Source organism: Impatiens glandulifera, chromosome 1 (assembly GCF_907164915.1).
Source record: "Impatiens glandulifera chromosome 1, dImpGla2.1, whole genome shotgun sequence".
NCBI lineage: Eukaryota > Viridiplantae > Streptophyta > Magnoliopsida > Ericales > Balsaminaceae > Impatiens > Impatiens glandulifera.
In genome coordinates this window covers 158,024,417-158,040,614 of record NC_061862.1, presented here as the reverse complement: position 1 = coordinate 158,040,614, position 16,198 = coordinate 158,024,417, and the positions used below count along the sequence as shown (strand labels likewise).

General features: G+C 29.4%; 3 protein-coding genes across 3 annotated transcripts; all 3 read right to left on the bottom strand.

Annotated features, from left to right (window-relative positions):
• Nucleotides 1–2,810: 2,810 nt before the first annotated feature.
• Nucleotides 2,811–6,821, bottom strand: LOC124920421. Its single transcript, XM_047460911.1, has 8 exons — nt 6,150–6,821; nt 5,748–5,906; nt 5,569–5,667; nt 5,391–5,492; nt 5,180–5,290; nt 4,494–4,631; nt 3,963–4,316; nt 2,811–3,257 (listed from the first exon to the last, which is right to left on the bottom strand). The coding sequence occupies exons 1-8, from the start codon at nt 6,660–6,662 to the stop codon at nt 3,009–3,011; spliced, it is 1,725 nt and encodes a 574-aa protein (XP_047316867.1). The 5' UTR covers nt 6,663–6,821; the 3' UTR covers nt 2,811–3,008.
• A 1,012-nt stretch (nt 6,822–7,833) lies between these two features.
• On the bottom strand, nt 7,834–11,474 carry LOC124920420 (glyceraldehyde-3-phosphate dehydrogenase 2, cytosolic-like). Its single transcript, XM_047460910.1, has 11 exons — nt 11,280–11,474; nt 11,056–11,180; nt 10,860–10,975; nt 10,680–10,779; nt 9,473–9,619; nt 9,330–9,390; nt 9,136–9,233; nt 8,926–9,068; nt 8,758–8,841; nt 8,172–8,261; nt 7,834–8,087 (listed from the first exon to the last, which is right to left on the bottom strand). The coding sequence occupies exons 1-11, from the start codon at nt 11,281–11,283 to the stop codon at nt 8,045–8,047; spliced, it is 1,011 nt and encodes a 336-aa protein (XP_047316866.1). The 5' UTR covers nt 11,284–11,474; the 3' UTR covers nt 7,834–8,044.
• A 3,352-nt stretch (nt 11,475–14,826) lies between these two features.
• On the bottom strand, nt 14,827–16,117 carry LOC124920419 (stemmadenine O-acetyltransferase-like). The gene has a single exon (XM_047460909.1). The coding sequence runs from the start codon at nt 16,061–16,063 to the stop codon at nt 14,840–14,842; it is 1,224 nt and encodes a 407-aa protein (XP_047316865.1). The 5' UTR covers nt 16,064–16,117; the 3' UTR covers nt 14,827–14,839.
• Nucleotides 16,118–16,198: the final 81 nt, after the last annotated feature.

The window sequence follows — 16,198 nt, the reverse complement described above, 5'->3', positions numbered from 1 at the left end:
TTTTTCACGGGTTTTTATATTATTAATCGTGCAAATGCACGAGATAAATACTAGTTATATTAATAGACTTAAACTAAAATATGTTAAAGAAAAACTCATTTTTACTGATGAAGTAAAGTTGTGGGCTATTTTTTTATTATTAACATTTTATTGTTAAATTTTTTTTTATTATGTTCTCTTTCTTTAGTTTAGTTATAAATAAGACATTTTAATTTTCAAGAATCTGGCCTTATTTTTTTCATTTTTAACATTTTGATATTTCTTTTTAAGAGAAATGATAAATAACGAGTAAATATATGACAAAAATTGTAGGCAAAATGATGTGTTATCTTTTAAGTGGATTGATAATTTAATAATAAAGATGGTCAGATTTTAAATTCACTTAAAGATGTCACATTATTTTCATATCATTCCTGTCATATATTTCTTGCGCTACTTGCCTCCTTATCATTTTATTTATTTATTCTAAGAACAAGAAGACTCAATTTATTTTTTTAATATTTTTTTTGAAAAATGTTACAAAAATTTCATTAATCTTTTCTTTTAAAATATTGCAGAAAAATGTGTTAAAACCCATAAAAAAACAAATCAATTTAAGTTATGATAAGTAATTTGTGATAAATTATTCAATAATTAATTAATTATTTGGCCATATATATTTCCACCAAGATTTAAAACAAACTTCCCTAAAATAGAATAAGAAATTGATTTGAAATTAATGATCTTGAACATTACAAGCTTAAGAATGACATAAAAATTGACCATTTTTAATTGGGTAGGGTTGAATTTGAATTATTTAAATAACCAAACCACTTAATATTCTTTCATTCTTTTTTTATTCATAATATTACTCAACTCATTAATTAAAATACTAAAATATTATATATTTTAAATTATTATTTTTTATTTTATTTATATATAAAAAACAATCTATCTTCTTTTTAAAATCATCAACAAATATCATTATTTTCTCCCTTTAAATTATTTCAATAATTCCAATAAAACCAAGCTATAGATGTATGGGTGTAATTCAAAAGTCATTGTCAAAATGTTAAAAATAATAATAATAATAATATTCATTCAACTTGTCTATAATAAGTGATGAGTAGTTTGTGGTGTCTTTCACTCATTACTATGTAAGTTACCTATCAACACCGATTCAAATGGAAATTTTGTTTTTATTTTTAGATCCAATTGATTGTTTATGAGCTATATATATAAATATAAGAAAGATATGGATAAATTGAAGATCTTAACTTTCATATGGATAAAAACAAGGATGCAAGCTAATTGATGGTTGATTGATTGTGATTGAATGAATGAATGAATGAATTCATTGATAGTCATAACTTATTAATGTGCCAAAAATAACAATGTCACTCAAATGGATAAGAGTTTGTTTGATTTAGTTTTTTTTGAAAAATATCTTGTTCCATAAAAGAGTAGGTTATTTGAGTTTGTAAGTAGTTTATTTATTAAAATATTTTTTTGTATTTAAAATAAAAATAAGGGTAATTTAGTTTAGAAAACAAGTGATTTTATGGTTATAATTATGTAATAGAAAGAATTTATAAAAAAAAAAAAAAAACTAAATAAAATCCTATGAAAATCTCAAATCAAACAATATATTTAGATATATTTGACAAAATGTTACACCTCTTTGATTTAGCCTTGTTTGGTTTGGGTTATTCATAAGATTTATTTGTTCAATAATTGTAACAACTTTTTTTTTGTTATTGTTACTACTTATTCTAAAAAAATAAGGGAATCAAAGTAACACTAAGTTTCCTTAAAATTTTCATGATCTTTTGAGTGGATGAGACTATTTAAATAATTCTCAAATATCTAATTGTTTTAAATAGTAAATCAAAATACATTAATAACAGTTTTTGACTAATTAAATCTTCAATTTGATGTTTTTTTTATTGAAATAATTTCAAAAACTCCTAATATGTTTGATACATTTAGTTTTTTATTCAAATAATCTTTTTTTAATAACTTAATTGGTTATATTAGGCTTAAATAACCAACAAATTTTGATTGAATGAAAAAAATAAAAATTCAAAAGAGCCCTCAAGCCAACTTTACACAATTTTTTGTTTTTAACTAAATTATACAAATTAATTCACCATGTAAAATTCTTACCCAACAAATTGAACTCTCGATATTCACTGAGAACACTTAAGTTGAAGTGGGTTATGATCACACTTAAGTAGTGTGATCATCTAATTTTCAATATGGTGCAATTGAGTTGATTCTTAATCCAACCCTTTTTCAATTGATCTCAAACAATCTTAAATTTCATGAATATGGATAAATGACTAAAATGAACACCATAGATTTACATGTCTTCTAACCAGACAGACAAGACATTAATATTAAATATCCCATGTTAAATAACATACTCCCTGGCATAAAATATAAGACTTGTTGGCTCGGAAATTTAGAGTAGATTTGCAATAAATATGAATGGGCCATAGAATTTGAACTTGTCTATCACTAATGAATATCATCATCATTAAATGGATTCGGCAAGGTGGTTGTTTTCCAGCTTTTTGAGTTACAAAAACAATTTTAAATATGTTTACTAAAAACGCTTTAAGTTGAAGTTGAGATAATTATAGTTTTCTTAATAGAATAAACTCGGATTTCAGAAAAGAAAAACTTAGTTTGTAAAAACCTAGCACATACCTGATACCTAATATGAATCAGTTTTCAGATGAAATAAAATATAATTTCCAAATATGATCATTCATTTATGACTCCCACCAATCAATTTGCTTATTAAGGGGCATTAGATGAAATAATAATCATGAAAAAACAGTTATATTGTTTCTACTTCTCCAATTCTAAATTAAAAATCTTATGATATAATTGAGAAAACACTAATAATATAAATTTGACTCATTTCTAACAATTCTGTTTGATATAAATTAAACGCATTTCACAGATTAGAGTCAATAGCATCCATATATGTATGTTGGGACAGAAGAATACATACTGGATTTCTAGAAGAAGCCATTGCTACAAAGCAATAAACCGCCAGAAACTATTCTGCTGCGTTCTCGCCATCTTTCAACCAAAACATCCTCTTCTTTCTTAAGCCGAAGATACTTGTCCATGTCGAATGTTGAATTCTTCGTGATGCTTCCAGGTTTTTCATCGATGAGATAATGAGTATTGATTACTGGACTCCAATTTCCAAGGCTACTAGTAGAATGGGATTGATGATCATCATGCCTCATAGTTGCTGCTTCCTGTAATAGGATTTCCATTACCAATAATATTCAGTAAAAATAAATGATGATTCAGATAACAAAAATGAACCTAAAGGTCCGGTTCTTAATAAAAAAAATTAAATGTGTGACACTAAATATGATCTCATCTAAATCCACACAGGATAGAAATGGTGTTTTGGAATGAAGCCTTAATGTTGTGTTTGATAACACAGCTTACCATTTAATCTAGTGTATTGTTTGATGTGGGTTATTTGAGATTAATTTCAAATAACCCATAACTCAATAAAATTCTACTCATCATTCAAACATTAACCAAAATGTCCTTCTCTTTTTTGATAAACAAATTAAAATTTTATATATTATGCCTCTAATGTCTTTTACCCCTAAAACCCCATGTCAAACAAGGATAAATGTAAATAATTACTTGGTTATTCAAATAACTCAAAATCAAACAAGGCCAAAATGATTAAGTGCTTATTTGAATTGTGTATATTTGATAACTGTTAAAATTACTAAGTTATTTAGATTCAACTCAAGTTAAGATAAGCTATGAATGACTTGACTTGATAATCTAGTAAAAGTGTCAAAAATCAAATTATGATAAAATGGTTAAATAGTCTCTAAGTACTTTCCCAATATTATCCTAAGATCAATTCACAGCAGCATAAGAATAAAGTTTAGTGAAAGGAAAGAATTTTCAAATGCTAAAAGAAGAGAAAATACCAAAGCTGTATCCCATGCCATGTTTATTGGAGCAATAGGAAGTTCTCTTTTATTCGTGCTCTTTTGGAAGGAACTATCATTACTAGTCTCCCATTGCAACCAAGGAAGAATAACACCATCCATTTCAACCGAAGCAGAATTGGCACTGGTTGGGCTTAGAAATGTTTCCCTTTCACCATAATGAAACCTAGCATCTCTACCCCGCATTGAAACATCTATAGCAGAACTTGTATCACTCCTTTCTCCATCTAAAGAAGATATATCTGTATCTTCAACATTAGAAAGGAATTCTTCAATATATTTCTCAGCATCATCAATTAATTCCTCAGACATCGCATTCCTATCGCCAGTTCTCTGCAATATGCCAAAAATAAAAAGACACTTAGTCTGTTAGAATCACAATGTTGGGTCATTGGGATAGAAAAGTTTCAGATCTGTTCCATAAGGGATACAAGATTTAGGGATACTGTAAATTCTGGAAAAACTCTGTTTCTTCAACAACAACAACAAAAAAAGGTTCCAGATCTGCACCTTTCTAGGTCGAGTTTTTTCTTGCAATGTAGAGTTCTTTGGATTTGTATGCAGTTCGTTAACTATTTCTGACAGCTCGAGGCCACGCTGTTCCTCCAATAGAATCTCTGCTAGAAGATCTTGCTTCCGTTTCTCTGACTATAATGCACAAGATTTAGAGAATAATTGACAGATTTTTTAGGTGAAGACGTACTGATCTAGAAAAAACAAACAAAACTAAAACACATGCAAGCACCATTGTTCAAATTTTAATTGTGCAATACCCCCATTCCTGCATGAGATCATCTGGCTTTAACAAGTTGTGAGCATAGATATTCATCTTAACCTCATCATATCAGTTGATCACAGGAATGTGCTTTGAATGGTTTCTACTTTTTTTCTGCCCGACTTAGGGCTTGTTTGATCGTAGGTTATTTGGGGAAAAAAACTTGTACGATGTATAAGTGAACTATTTGGATAAATAGCCAAAATACCTTGGTATTAAATATTTTTAAATGTTATGTGATCGAAGAAATGATGGTTGATTGGATAGTGAATTGTTTGGAAATAATCTGAAATAACCCACATCAAACAAGCTCTTAGACTATCTTAACAGCATAAATTATTTGCAGAAAAATATGTTAAATAATATACTACAAGAAGAAGCATCAAACATGAATATATAAAATCAATAGACTGTATGCTACCTGTTCCAATTTTGCAGAGTAATTCTTTCTGATAGAAGAGACAGCTTGAAGAACACCAGTCTCCTTTGATTGCATACTTCTACCACTTACTGAACTTTTTCTCACCATTGCCTGTAAGTTTGAAAGTGTTGAAAGTTAAGAAAGTAAGACAAAATAAATACGAAGCACAAAATGGAGTTAATAAAAGGTCGAAATTCAATAGATAAACAACTTGTTCAAGTTCTGTCTTGATCTCGTCAACAGCATTTCTAAGTTCCTTTCTCATCGTATCATACAACCCACAGCTCCCATCATCTCCAACTGGGTTGTCCACCTATAAAACAATAGTGCTAAACAGAATAAAGACTCGGAAGAAAAGATTTGCTAAAAACAATCAGACATTTTCCAACCTTTTTCTGAGCATAAACTGCTCGAATTGTTTTCTCAACAACTTTTTTTCTGCTGTAAGCATCCTTAGTTTCATCATCTGTTAAAGCAGAAGACTGGCTCTAATAACCAAAACAAACAGTTATTATGACATAACCTGTGAACATCTAGGTTTAAATAACAGAACAGTTTAGATTCTCACTGAGTAGTCATCATGGAATTTCGACAGATCTTTTTGACTCATAGACCTCCCAAGAAATCGCTGGTTGGGCGTTTTTGGTTTGTGTAACAAAGGCATCTGTGCAGTCCCTTTATTGAATTTCTTCAAGTTTTCATGTTTGTTAGAAAGATCTTTATCACTCTGTTGTATAAAAGAGGAAGTTTTAGGTCTAAATGCTTACACATAACAACACCATACAGAAAACTTATGCCAAATTTCATGATTTCAAGAGAAAACAACACATAGTTTCTTTGAACTCAGAGCTAACCAGATATATTTCCATCAAACTAAAGAGAGTAACCATCTAATGATACAAATCTCCAGTCTAAAACAAACCCACTAAAAACAAGGTCAAAAGATCGAAACATAAGATGTGAACCATACCTCAGAATCACTAATCGGATATCGAACAACTGAAACAGATCTCCTCCTTCTCGAACTTGCATCCGATGCCATCCTTCCTCCACCACCACCACCACCACCAGAAACAATGTTACTTTTTCCATCCCCATTTCGCTGTCTGGAAACCGACCTCCCTCTCCGTTGCTGAGAAAGATTAACAGAAGCCGGTGTACCCATTTCAGAAAAACGCCGATTAAGACGACCTCTATTACTCATCTGTTCATCCGCTTCATCCCTATGAGCAGAAAATTCAATAGCAAGATCATCAAGACTAATATCCGGAAACCCAGAACCTCTCGTCGTGTTTACAAAGCGCGACTTGGGTACTATCTCGTCGCCGCTGAAATCATGGTCAAGTTCGGGAGGACGACGGGAGAACTGACTGAGACTTCTGGACCTTCGATGGGTTCTGTTAGACGAAGCAGATTCTTCGACTGTCTGCTTTCCACCAATTGAAGTCCTTTTTGTCGTCGATCTGAAGGCTGATGTCGCCATTACAGAGGAGGAATAGAATGTCTATAAATTGGAACAATCCATGGAAATTATTGATCACGAAGAAGGGATTGATCAAAAGGGTTTGGCGGAATGATCGAAATTTTGAGGATTTTTTGAAAAGCCGACGACTTGTTGTCAGTAGGAGCGTTGAGAGCTGGCTACGGTACTGTCTTTCGATTTTCAACCTTAAATAAATCTTTCAAATGTTTTTAAATATTTTATTTTATTTTTTTACATAATATTATAATAATAATTATTATTATTATTATTATTATGTACAAATAATGCATTTATTGTACTAATGAAGATTAAATTTAAACTTATATGGAAAAGTTATTCAATATTTGGTAAATTGAATATTAGATCCAATTCAAATTCAAATTTTTAATCAAATCGAATTTAAATATGGTTTTTTATTTAATTTTCGAGTTGAATTTTTTATTATTTATTTTATTTATATATTTATTTAAATAAAAATATTAAAAAAATCGAATTCAATTTGATTTTATTAAAATTTATTTACATTCAGTTTTATTTTCGAATTAATTAAAAAAATTCGAAAAACTCATATAGACGAACTCTAAACACCCTTACAATTTGCAAACTACGTTCATTTTTTAATTTGGGTTTAATTGATTTAAATAAAATAATATTTAAAATATATTTTAATTATATATATTTGTAGTGATGTTTATTTTTTAAAAATTGATTTATTTAAATTTTAATTAGAAAAATATTATTATTTTCAATGAATGATTTAAAATGGACCAACTAATTACAGTTGTTGATGTGACAATATATAGATAAAATTTAAATAAAACAATCCCTTAATGTTTAAGGAATATGTATAATTAAATTAACATTTCTGTTCATAAAACTAATTAACTTGTATACCTATTTTGTAGCATAGCATTTAAGCAGTGTTTATTTCATAATTAATATATTCCAAAAGTAAATATTTGAATCAAATTCAAAATGCTTAAAAAAAACAACACAATATTGCTTAACCACTAAATATCAAATATTTAAACTGCATTTATTTCATGAAAATCATTAATATCTTTCCAATTCAAATATTTGAATAAAAAATTGAAATGAAAACAACAAAATAGTTATAACATCAGGGATGGAATTAGCTTACTAAATTCAAATAAAATTAAAGTAAACATAGTATATAAAACATAATAATATAAATTGTTTGTTTGTTACTAAACAGCTCATTAATATCTGCAAAACCAAAGACAGAGAGGCCAATTCCAAACATGGGAATTATTATTACAAACATTATAGATAGGCGACAGCTCTCGTCTTAGTCTTAGATTTTATTCTCGCGAATTCACACCACTAAAATCATACCAAACTCGGCTACAATCACACAAACATTACTGCTTAGCCATGTGGGATATCAGATCGACAACTCGGGTGCTGCCATTGGAAAAAAAAAAACATTTCAAGCAACAAACAACAACAATAAATCGAATTTTATTTTTTCTGAAATTTTTCTGTTACCTGTAGCCCCATTCATTGTCGTACCAAGCCACAAGCTTCACAAAATTATCATTCAAAGCTATTCCAGCCTTTGCATCAAAGATACTTGACCTGAAAATTTCATACAAGAATTTTAATCAATATATATACTATCCATGCTTATGCCAGCTCAACCGATGCCACACCAGCAGTCAATGCTGACTCAACCGCCACGTCAGAATCAAATATTAACAGTTAATATTGGGTTTGCTGACATGATGAATGCATCATCTGAGCTGGCACCATCTTATCATTATCAACTAAACCAGTAGAAAAAGAAAGGAAAGACACAACCCCATGTGGCTCATTTGAAATACTTTTTCGAGCTGAATCCAAGTCTGCGAGTCTAGGTTTCGCCCCGAGAAAATATCAACAAATTTATGAATATATGAATATGTACATCTAACTAAGTTATGCCCATAACATTATCTAATCTGTTTATAAGGAAATTTATCAAGTTTTCTCATCCAAACTCAAGCAAAAAAAACAGATCTTTTTTTTTATTATTATTAAAGAGAAAGTGGAATCTGATTCACTTTTAGAAGACACCAAAAGACATTCTATTTACCTATTGTCACCCACGAAATCAGTGGACACCACTTCATCTTCAGTATAACCCAAGATTCCTTTCAACGGTCCCTCAGATGCTTCCCTAAAAGAAACCCAAAAGCAAAATACATTAGAATAATTTGAAAAGCACTGCACTAAGAGCTGCTGTCTAGTGAAATATTCTTACTTAATAGCATTTTTGATATCTTCATAAGTAGCAGCTTTCTCTAGCCTCACAGTCAAGTCAACAACAGAGACATCGACAGTTGGAACACGAAAGGACATGCCGGTTAACTTCCCGTTTAGAGAAGGCAGCACTTTACCCACAGCCTAACTCCAACAATATTAAGTTAAGAGTATATAAAGCACAAATAGTATAACTTATTAAAACACGTACCTTTGCAGCTCCGGTGCTGCTGGGGATGATGTTGAAAGAAGCAGCCCTTCCACCTCTCCAGTCCTTGCTCGATGGTCCATCAACCGTTTTTTGTGTGGCTAATTAAAAAGTAAAAGAACCGCTCAAATACAATGTGAAAAGATAAAACAAATTTGAAGAAAAAACAATACTTAACAAGGAATTGCAGTTATCACCTGTGATGGAATGAACAGTGGTCATGAGACCTTCGACAATACCAAATTTGTCGTGAATAACCTACATTTAATTTTAAAAATGAAATAATGTAACAGTACTATATGTATAGGCAATTTAGAGAAAAATGAAAGATTGATCATACCTTAGCAAGAGGTGCAAGACAGTTGGTAGTGCAGCTAGCATTGGAAACAATATCAATATCTGGCTTGTACTCTTTCTCATTAACACCCATGACAAACATAGGGGCATCCTTACTAGGTGCTGAAATCACAACCTTCTTTGCACCACCCTGATATTGTGTGATAAATTTGATTCAACCAAAACAGTTATAATCATGTTGTGGCTACAATGATTTCTTTCAATTCAAAAGAGCAAGAAAAACAAATAGGAAAGGACCATGGCCGCCTTAACATAATCTCCAAAGAGTTACAAAAACATTCTGAAACTGAAAGGCCAAATCACATAAAAAATAACATATCTCAATCTTCCACCGCAATACCCTCATCTTAGGCCTTAATTGATGTGGGGTTATTTAAAAATCGTCTATGTTTTCTTCGAAAAAAATATTGTTTGATGGAAAAGTAAAGGCTTGTGTGATCTAGTTTATTTGACTATCCCATCATTTCTCCAATCAAATTATTCAAATAGTCCCTAAATCATCCTTATTTTATCTTTTATAATATTTAAATTCTAAGAATATTTTGGACATTTTACTCAAATAATCCAAATAAACCACTTTTTACATAAAAAAAAGTTTTATTCCAAATATCCTGGTTTATTAAAATAAAATAAAAACATAGATCACACAAGTCCAAAATTATTTTTCAAATGACCAAATATTATTAATTGTAAAGAATAAATTAGAGAATTACAGTATTTTTCAATTGATGATTTGAATGATCCGATAAAAGAAGTAATTGGTGATGAAATGTTCAATTATTTGGATTCCGTCCAAATAACCCACATCAAACCATCAAACAAGGGCTTAATTATTGCTAAGTGATATTGCTTTACATATGCTTACATTTTTACTATGTTTTTCTTTGTACACAAAATTAATAATGCATAAAACTTAAGAAAATACTGTCATCACAAAGTAAGTGAAACAACATATGTAAGTGCCTATATTGGCTGATAAAGTTAGATCTATCCCATTAAAAACCATCAAAATTAGATGGATGACACAATTTCATTTGTAACTTCCAAAAGAAATAGTTGTTGGATTATGATCTTAAATTATCCTTTTCATTCATATCATTGAATGCAGTAAGTTTTAGCATCCTAACTATTAGCACAGTCAAGTATAAGCAGATCTAGGGGTTAATTAGTTTTGATTATAGAAAACAAACCTTCAAATGTGCAGCAGCCTTATCCTTATCAGTGAATACACCAGTAGACTCAACAACATATTCAGCTCCAGACTCCCCCCATGGGATCTCTTCAGGATTCCTTTCAAAATACATGAATTTATTCATACAGTCAAAAACCCAGATCATATCTAGTTTTCCATCAAAATTACACCTTCATACCTGTTTCCAAATACAGATACTTCCTTATTACCAAAGATAAGGGTCTTGTCATCCTTCAGTTTCACATCAGTATGTTTCCAATGACCATGAACTGTATCATACTTAAACATATATATCTACACTCCCACAAATAACTCAAAATCAATCCTAAAAAATCAACAGATTTAATTTACCCTAAATGTGAATAAATCAATACCATATAGTCAGTAGAAATGAAGGGATCGTTAATCGCAACGAGTTCAACATCATCTCTCTGCAGAGCAACCCTGGTCACCAACCTTCCGATTCTTCCAAACCCATTGATTCCGATCTTGATCTTTCCTGAAAATCGAACAAATTGAAAAGTTTAGAAGTCGAATTTGTAAATATAAAACAAACCCATTATGAAAAAGCAATGATTTTTGTCATTTCATTACGTACCCATGATAGAAGAGTACAAAGAGAGACTGATGATGAGTATGGTGAAGAAGCTTGAGGAAGGAGACGACGTTCGTTTTACTATTTATATGGAAGATGGATCGTTGATCTTTATCGTTCGATTTAGTGATTAATGGTTGATTCATGAAGGGATTGATGATGGTGATTGCGATCATATTTTTTTCTTGAAATGCGATCACATTATCTATTCGTAAGGAAATGCTCAATCCGAGGATTATTCTAGATTTTAGTAGAAATAGATAATAACTATAAATCTATTTTTTTAATAAAATATAAACATAATTCTAATTTCATTTATTTATATATATTAAAAGTACCAAACAAACTAAACTCCAAGTTATAACTTTTTTTTTTAAACTATAATTTTAAGGTTTTTTTTATAAAAAAAATAAATAATTTATACTTTAACTTAAATATCTTTTAAGTGAAAATTAAACATGTGATATTTGGTTTGTTAGAAAGTACTATAACAATAAGGGACATATCTCAATTGAATTGAGTAAATGAGTCTCATTCATTATTATTTTTTGATGAACTATTTAGATCGAAAGAAATCGAAAGATGTTTAGTAATCGTGGTCGACTAATGTGTTTACTCCACAACGTTAATATTACGACGATAAATAAGAATGTCAATTTGAAACCGTCCCGCAGTAATCGAATTGAATTGTCCCGTTTGGGGCAATTTTCCCCCGGTTTGACCGGTAATTGACTGGGGATGGGATAGTATTTGGGTCCCAGCCTCACCCCGCCCAGATCTCACCTCAATTATGTCCCGAACACTATAAACACAATTAAATATATAAAATCACAAATATATATTTATTTATTTATTATATTTTATAAAAGTTTTAATTTTTTTTATAATAATATAAATTTTCAATATATCAAAATATCGTTTATATGATTTTATTATATATATTTCTTTTAGAGGATATGGTAAAAACGGTGTCCTGCGCGAGGATTCTATAAAACCGAACTTGGCGGGGATTGTAGTAAAATAACGTAAGAGGGTGGGATGATAAGTACATTCCCTGCCCCAAACCGCCTTATTGCCATCACTAATGATAAGGGAGGTCTCTTCTGAAAAATTGGTGGAGGCGGTCGGTAAACTCATTCATATTCTTGATTTTATGTTATGTTTATTCGTTGATAAACATTTTTTGTTTATGTTTTTATTATTACTCTTAAATCGTTAATTTTGAGTGTTTTGTGTGACAAGATGAACACTCTTATTTTTATGTTATTTTTATTTTTAGACTTAAACGATTATCATTTATATCATATTATATTACGGTATTGCCTTTTAAAAAAAAATAATTTAAAAGACGAAATATTTGTTAAGGTTCAAATTTGTTTCAACCCATCTCGAAAAATAAATTTATTTGGTTTCTCTCACAGTAGAAAAGATTCATGACTTCTTAATTTTTCTAATTTTTTTAATTTAGTTTATTATTTACTTTTCTAATTAAAAAATAATAAATTTTATATTTATTTATTTGTTTTATTTATAATTTTCTCTTAATTAATAATACACATTAATTTTATATTAATTTTTATTTTTTCTAAACTTGTCCAAACTTTAATGATTAGATACGTGTCTATCAACAACTACATGCATGAATGGGTTATGTCAACATTTATTATTAAAAAAATTAAAAAATATATATATATAAAGACCAGTATTAGTTAAATCTAGAAACTTACTTTTCAAAATCCACTTTCTAACAAATTAAAGGATTTTATTAATATTATAAATATGAAAAAGAAATGTGGATAGAAATGCATCTCAATAAAGTAAGAAGATATCGAAACTTTGATAAAGTTGGGTACATATTTGTTATACTTTGATTCCACTTGTATACTATAAAAAAGAAATAGTGGAATTTAAAAATAAAATGACCATCTAAATCTTTAATTAGAGCTTGTTTGATCTTGGGATTTTGTAGATTTTTTTTTCTAATTAATTTTTTCAAAGAAATCTTGTTATATCAAAAATGGGTTATTTAAATATTGTTTAAGATAAATTATTAAAATATTTTTTATATTTAAAATTTAAATTCAATAAAAATAAAGTAAATATATTTTAATACACATGAAATATAAATATGTGTATTATTTGAATGAAAATGAAACCTTTAGAAAAGACTCACTTTCCATTCACAAATTACTCGTGAGAAGTTTATTGATGGCAAAGTTGGACTTACTCTCCAATTTCCATCACCCATTTTTATTTTGGATATGTTTTTTTTTTAAATAATTTAGATAGTGAAAAAAATAATATTATATATATATATATTTTAATTTTTATGATTTTGATAAAGTTATTATTATTATTTATTTTTTTATAAAAAACTTAAAAAGTATTAATATATATATATAATTTAATTTAAAATAAAAGATATTTTAATTAATGAATTAAGTGATTAGAATAAAGTGAAATTATGTTTTATTTTTATTTGAGTTATAAATTAAACAATGTCCAATATAAATGAAAAAAATTCATCATTAAAATTAAAGATTTATTTTTACTAAATCTGACTAAAAGAAAAAGGTTATATTTTATAGATAAGTTCAATTATTCACAATTCTATTTTTTTTGTTGTAATGAATTTATGTTTATTTGTAGAATGTGTTTAAAATGTATATTTTTCATTTTTACTTATTATTTTTATATTATATACATAATTTCTATTTTGAGTTATTTAGCATATCTTTCATAACCATGATTCATTTTATAAGTCCCATATTGCTGTTTTGAGCTACTTCTTTAGTTAAAAATTTTTTGTTACAATAATTTTTTATTAAAAATACATAAATAATTTTTATATTGTTATAAATTTAGGGCGAATTTTTTATTTTTGATGAAAAATAGAATAAGAGAAAACAAACCCAAGTTTAAACTTTATTTCCATTTTGATTTTTCTTTTAAATGTTATAAGATTGTATTACTATAGTTTGTGTAACACAAAATTTAGTATATGTCAAGCTTGACAAGGTGACATGAACATTATTAATTAAATAATTTGACACCTAAATAATCAAAATAAAAACAATATTTTAATTAATATATAAATATCACTTACAAGCATTTTATTGGCGGTCTTATTCATAGAATTGATTCCACTTGTTGAGATGGTTTATGCCAATCATTAGCAAACAAACATGCCAATTTTATATTTCACAAGTCCCTCTCTCTCTAATCCTATTTCAAAAATATTTTAGAATTTTTTTACAATATACATTTTTTAATTTTAAAATATAATTTGATTCTAAAGAGTTAACTTTAATATAGTAATAACTTTTAAGAATTGAACCTATAATTGTAATATCAAAATTCAAACTAATTTTGAAAGAAATAATGACAAATTTTAAAAAACATTTAATTAGATTTATGGTTTTGAGTTTAGATTTGTATATCGTCGTCTTACAAACTTTGAAAACCATAAAAACTTAGTCAGATTCAAATCCAAGTGCACTTGAAAAATACGACAATAATAACATTCAATTGAGCTCGGAAAAGACTAAAAGAGTAAATAAATTTCAAGATAACAACGAAAACATTAAAAGATTGCGCACAAACAAATCCATATCTTCCTTCTCCATATTCACCCAAACCTCCACTCCCCCTTTAGACTTCGAATCCAATAGAAAGATTGAATCTTTAACATTCAACCCTACCGGGCTCGCCCAAATAGGTTTTCCCCACCCAAAATCAACCTCGTATAGAGGAAACTTGCACCAACTACTAAACCTTAAAACTCTCACATCTTTGTTCGACACAATCTCTCCAATCCTCCCCGCACTCTTCAAATTCACTTCCAAACCGTCCTTCCCTAATCGCGCCCCAATATACTCCCTGTCAATCTTCCCAATCGCCTCCTTCACCACCGCCACCGTCTCACGCAAACTTGCTTTCTCATCGTAAACCATAAAAGCCATCAACAACATGTTTCCGAAGACATCCTCAGGTGCCCTTGGGACCATCCTCCGTCTTATGTTAACCGCATGGAATGCCACCAACTTCCCCGACTCACGAGCCGCACATTTCCAAACAAGACCGGTTAAGGCCTCCACGGTTGTCATATATTCCAATCCCACCAAAGCTTTAAGTTTCGCAATCGAGGAAGCATCAAAGACGAAATTTCTAGTGACAATTCTGTCACTTTCATTAGAAGGTATAGTTCGTGGGATGACAATTCGGTTGGCCTTCCTCGGTGGGAAGAGTTCGGCCGAGATGAATCTTGGCAGAACAAAGCCGGTCGCCCATCCTCTAACAAAGGAGCATAGGGAATCCGCATCACCTACTATGTGAGATAAGCTAACTCCAATAGCTAAACCGCCGCATTCGAATAAGTTGACTTGAATTGATAATAGTTCTTCATAGTTGGAATTCTCATTTTTTACGACTAACTTTTTAAGTATATCAGGGCGTGGGTCTCCGGTTAAGTCAGAGATGTAACCGTGGACCCGCGTCTCGACATAATTCACGCCTTGATCGTGACAATCAATAGAGGATTCGCCGACTTTCAATCTACCTGCGAGCGGGTAAAAGAAATTGAGAGTATTTGATAGAGAAGTTTTTAAGAGTTTTGTGAGATTATTAGATGGATGGGGATCAAAAGAGGAGTAGAAGAGAAGAAGAGAGTAAAAAATGGGAGGATTAAGAAGATCCAAGAAACTAAGATTTAGGGTTCTTAAGGAAGATGGTGTGGGAGAGTTAGGTTTGATTAACTCTTTAGAGATTATGTCAATCTTCATATTCATAATAAATACTTCTACTTCTTTGTGTTATTATTGCCAAAGACTATATATATATATAGAGAAAAAAAGAAGAGATTATTGACATAAATATTAATAATTATTCTTACAAAAATAAAAATGATATAATGGTCAATCAAC

What these genes read in the sequence shown, in the direction of transcription:
- LOC124920420 (XM_047460910.1), bottom strand. An exon ending in AGGCTGCTGCACATTTGAAG is followed by an intron (nt 9,620 to 10,679) that starts GTTTGTTTTCTA and finishes ACACAATATCAG; the next exon opens with GGTGGTGCAAAGAAGGTTGT. An exon ending in GACAATGAATGGGGCTACAG is followed by an intron (nt 8,088 to 8,171) that starts GTAACAGAAAAA and finishes TTCCAATGGCAG; the next exon opens with CACCCGAGTTGTCGATCTGA.
- LOC124920421 (XM_047460911.1), bottom strand. Translation starts at nt 6,662, where the DNA reads ATGGCGACATCAGCCTTCAGATCGACGACAAAAAGGACTTCAATTGGT. An exon ending in TCAAGACAGAACTTGAACAA is followed by an intron (nt 5,291 to 5,390) that starts GTTGTTTATCTA and finishes TCAAACTTACAG; the next exon opens with GCAATGGTGAGAAAAAGTTC. An exon ending in ACTCTGCAAAATTGGAACAG is followed by an intron (nt 4,632 to 5,179) that starts GTAGCATACAGT and finishes TGTGCATTATAG; the next exon opens with TCAGAGAAACGGAAGCAAGA.
- LOC124920419 (XM_047460909.1), bottom strand. Translation starts at nt 16,063, where the DNA reads ATGAATATGAAGATTGACATAATCTCTAAAGAGTTAATCAAACCTAAC.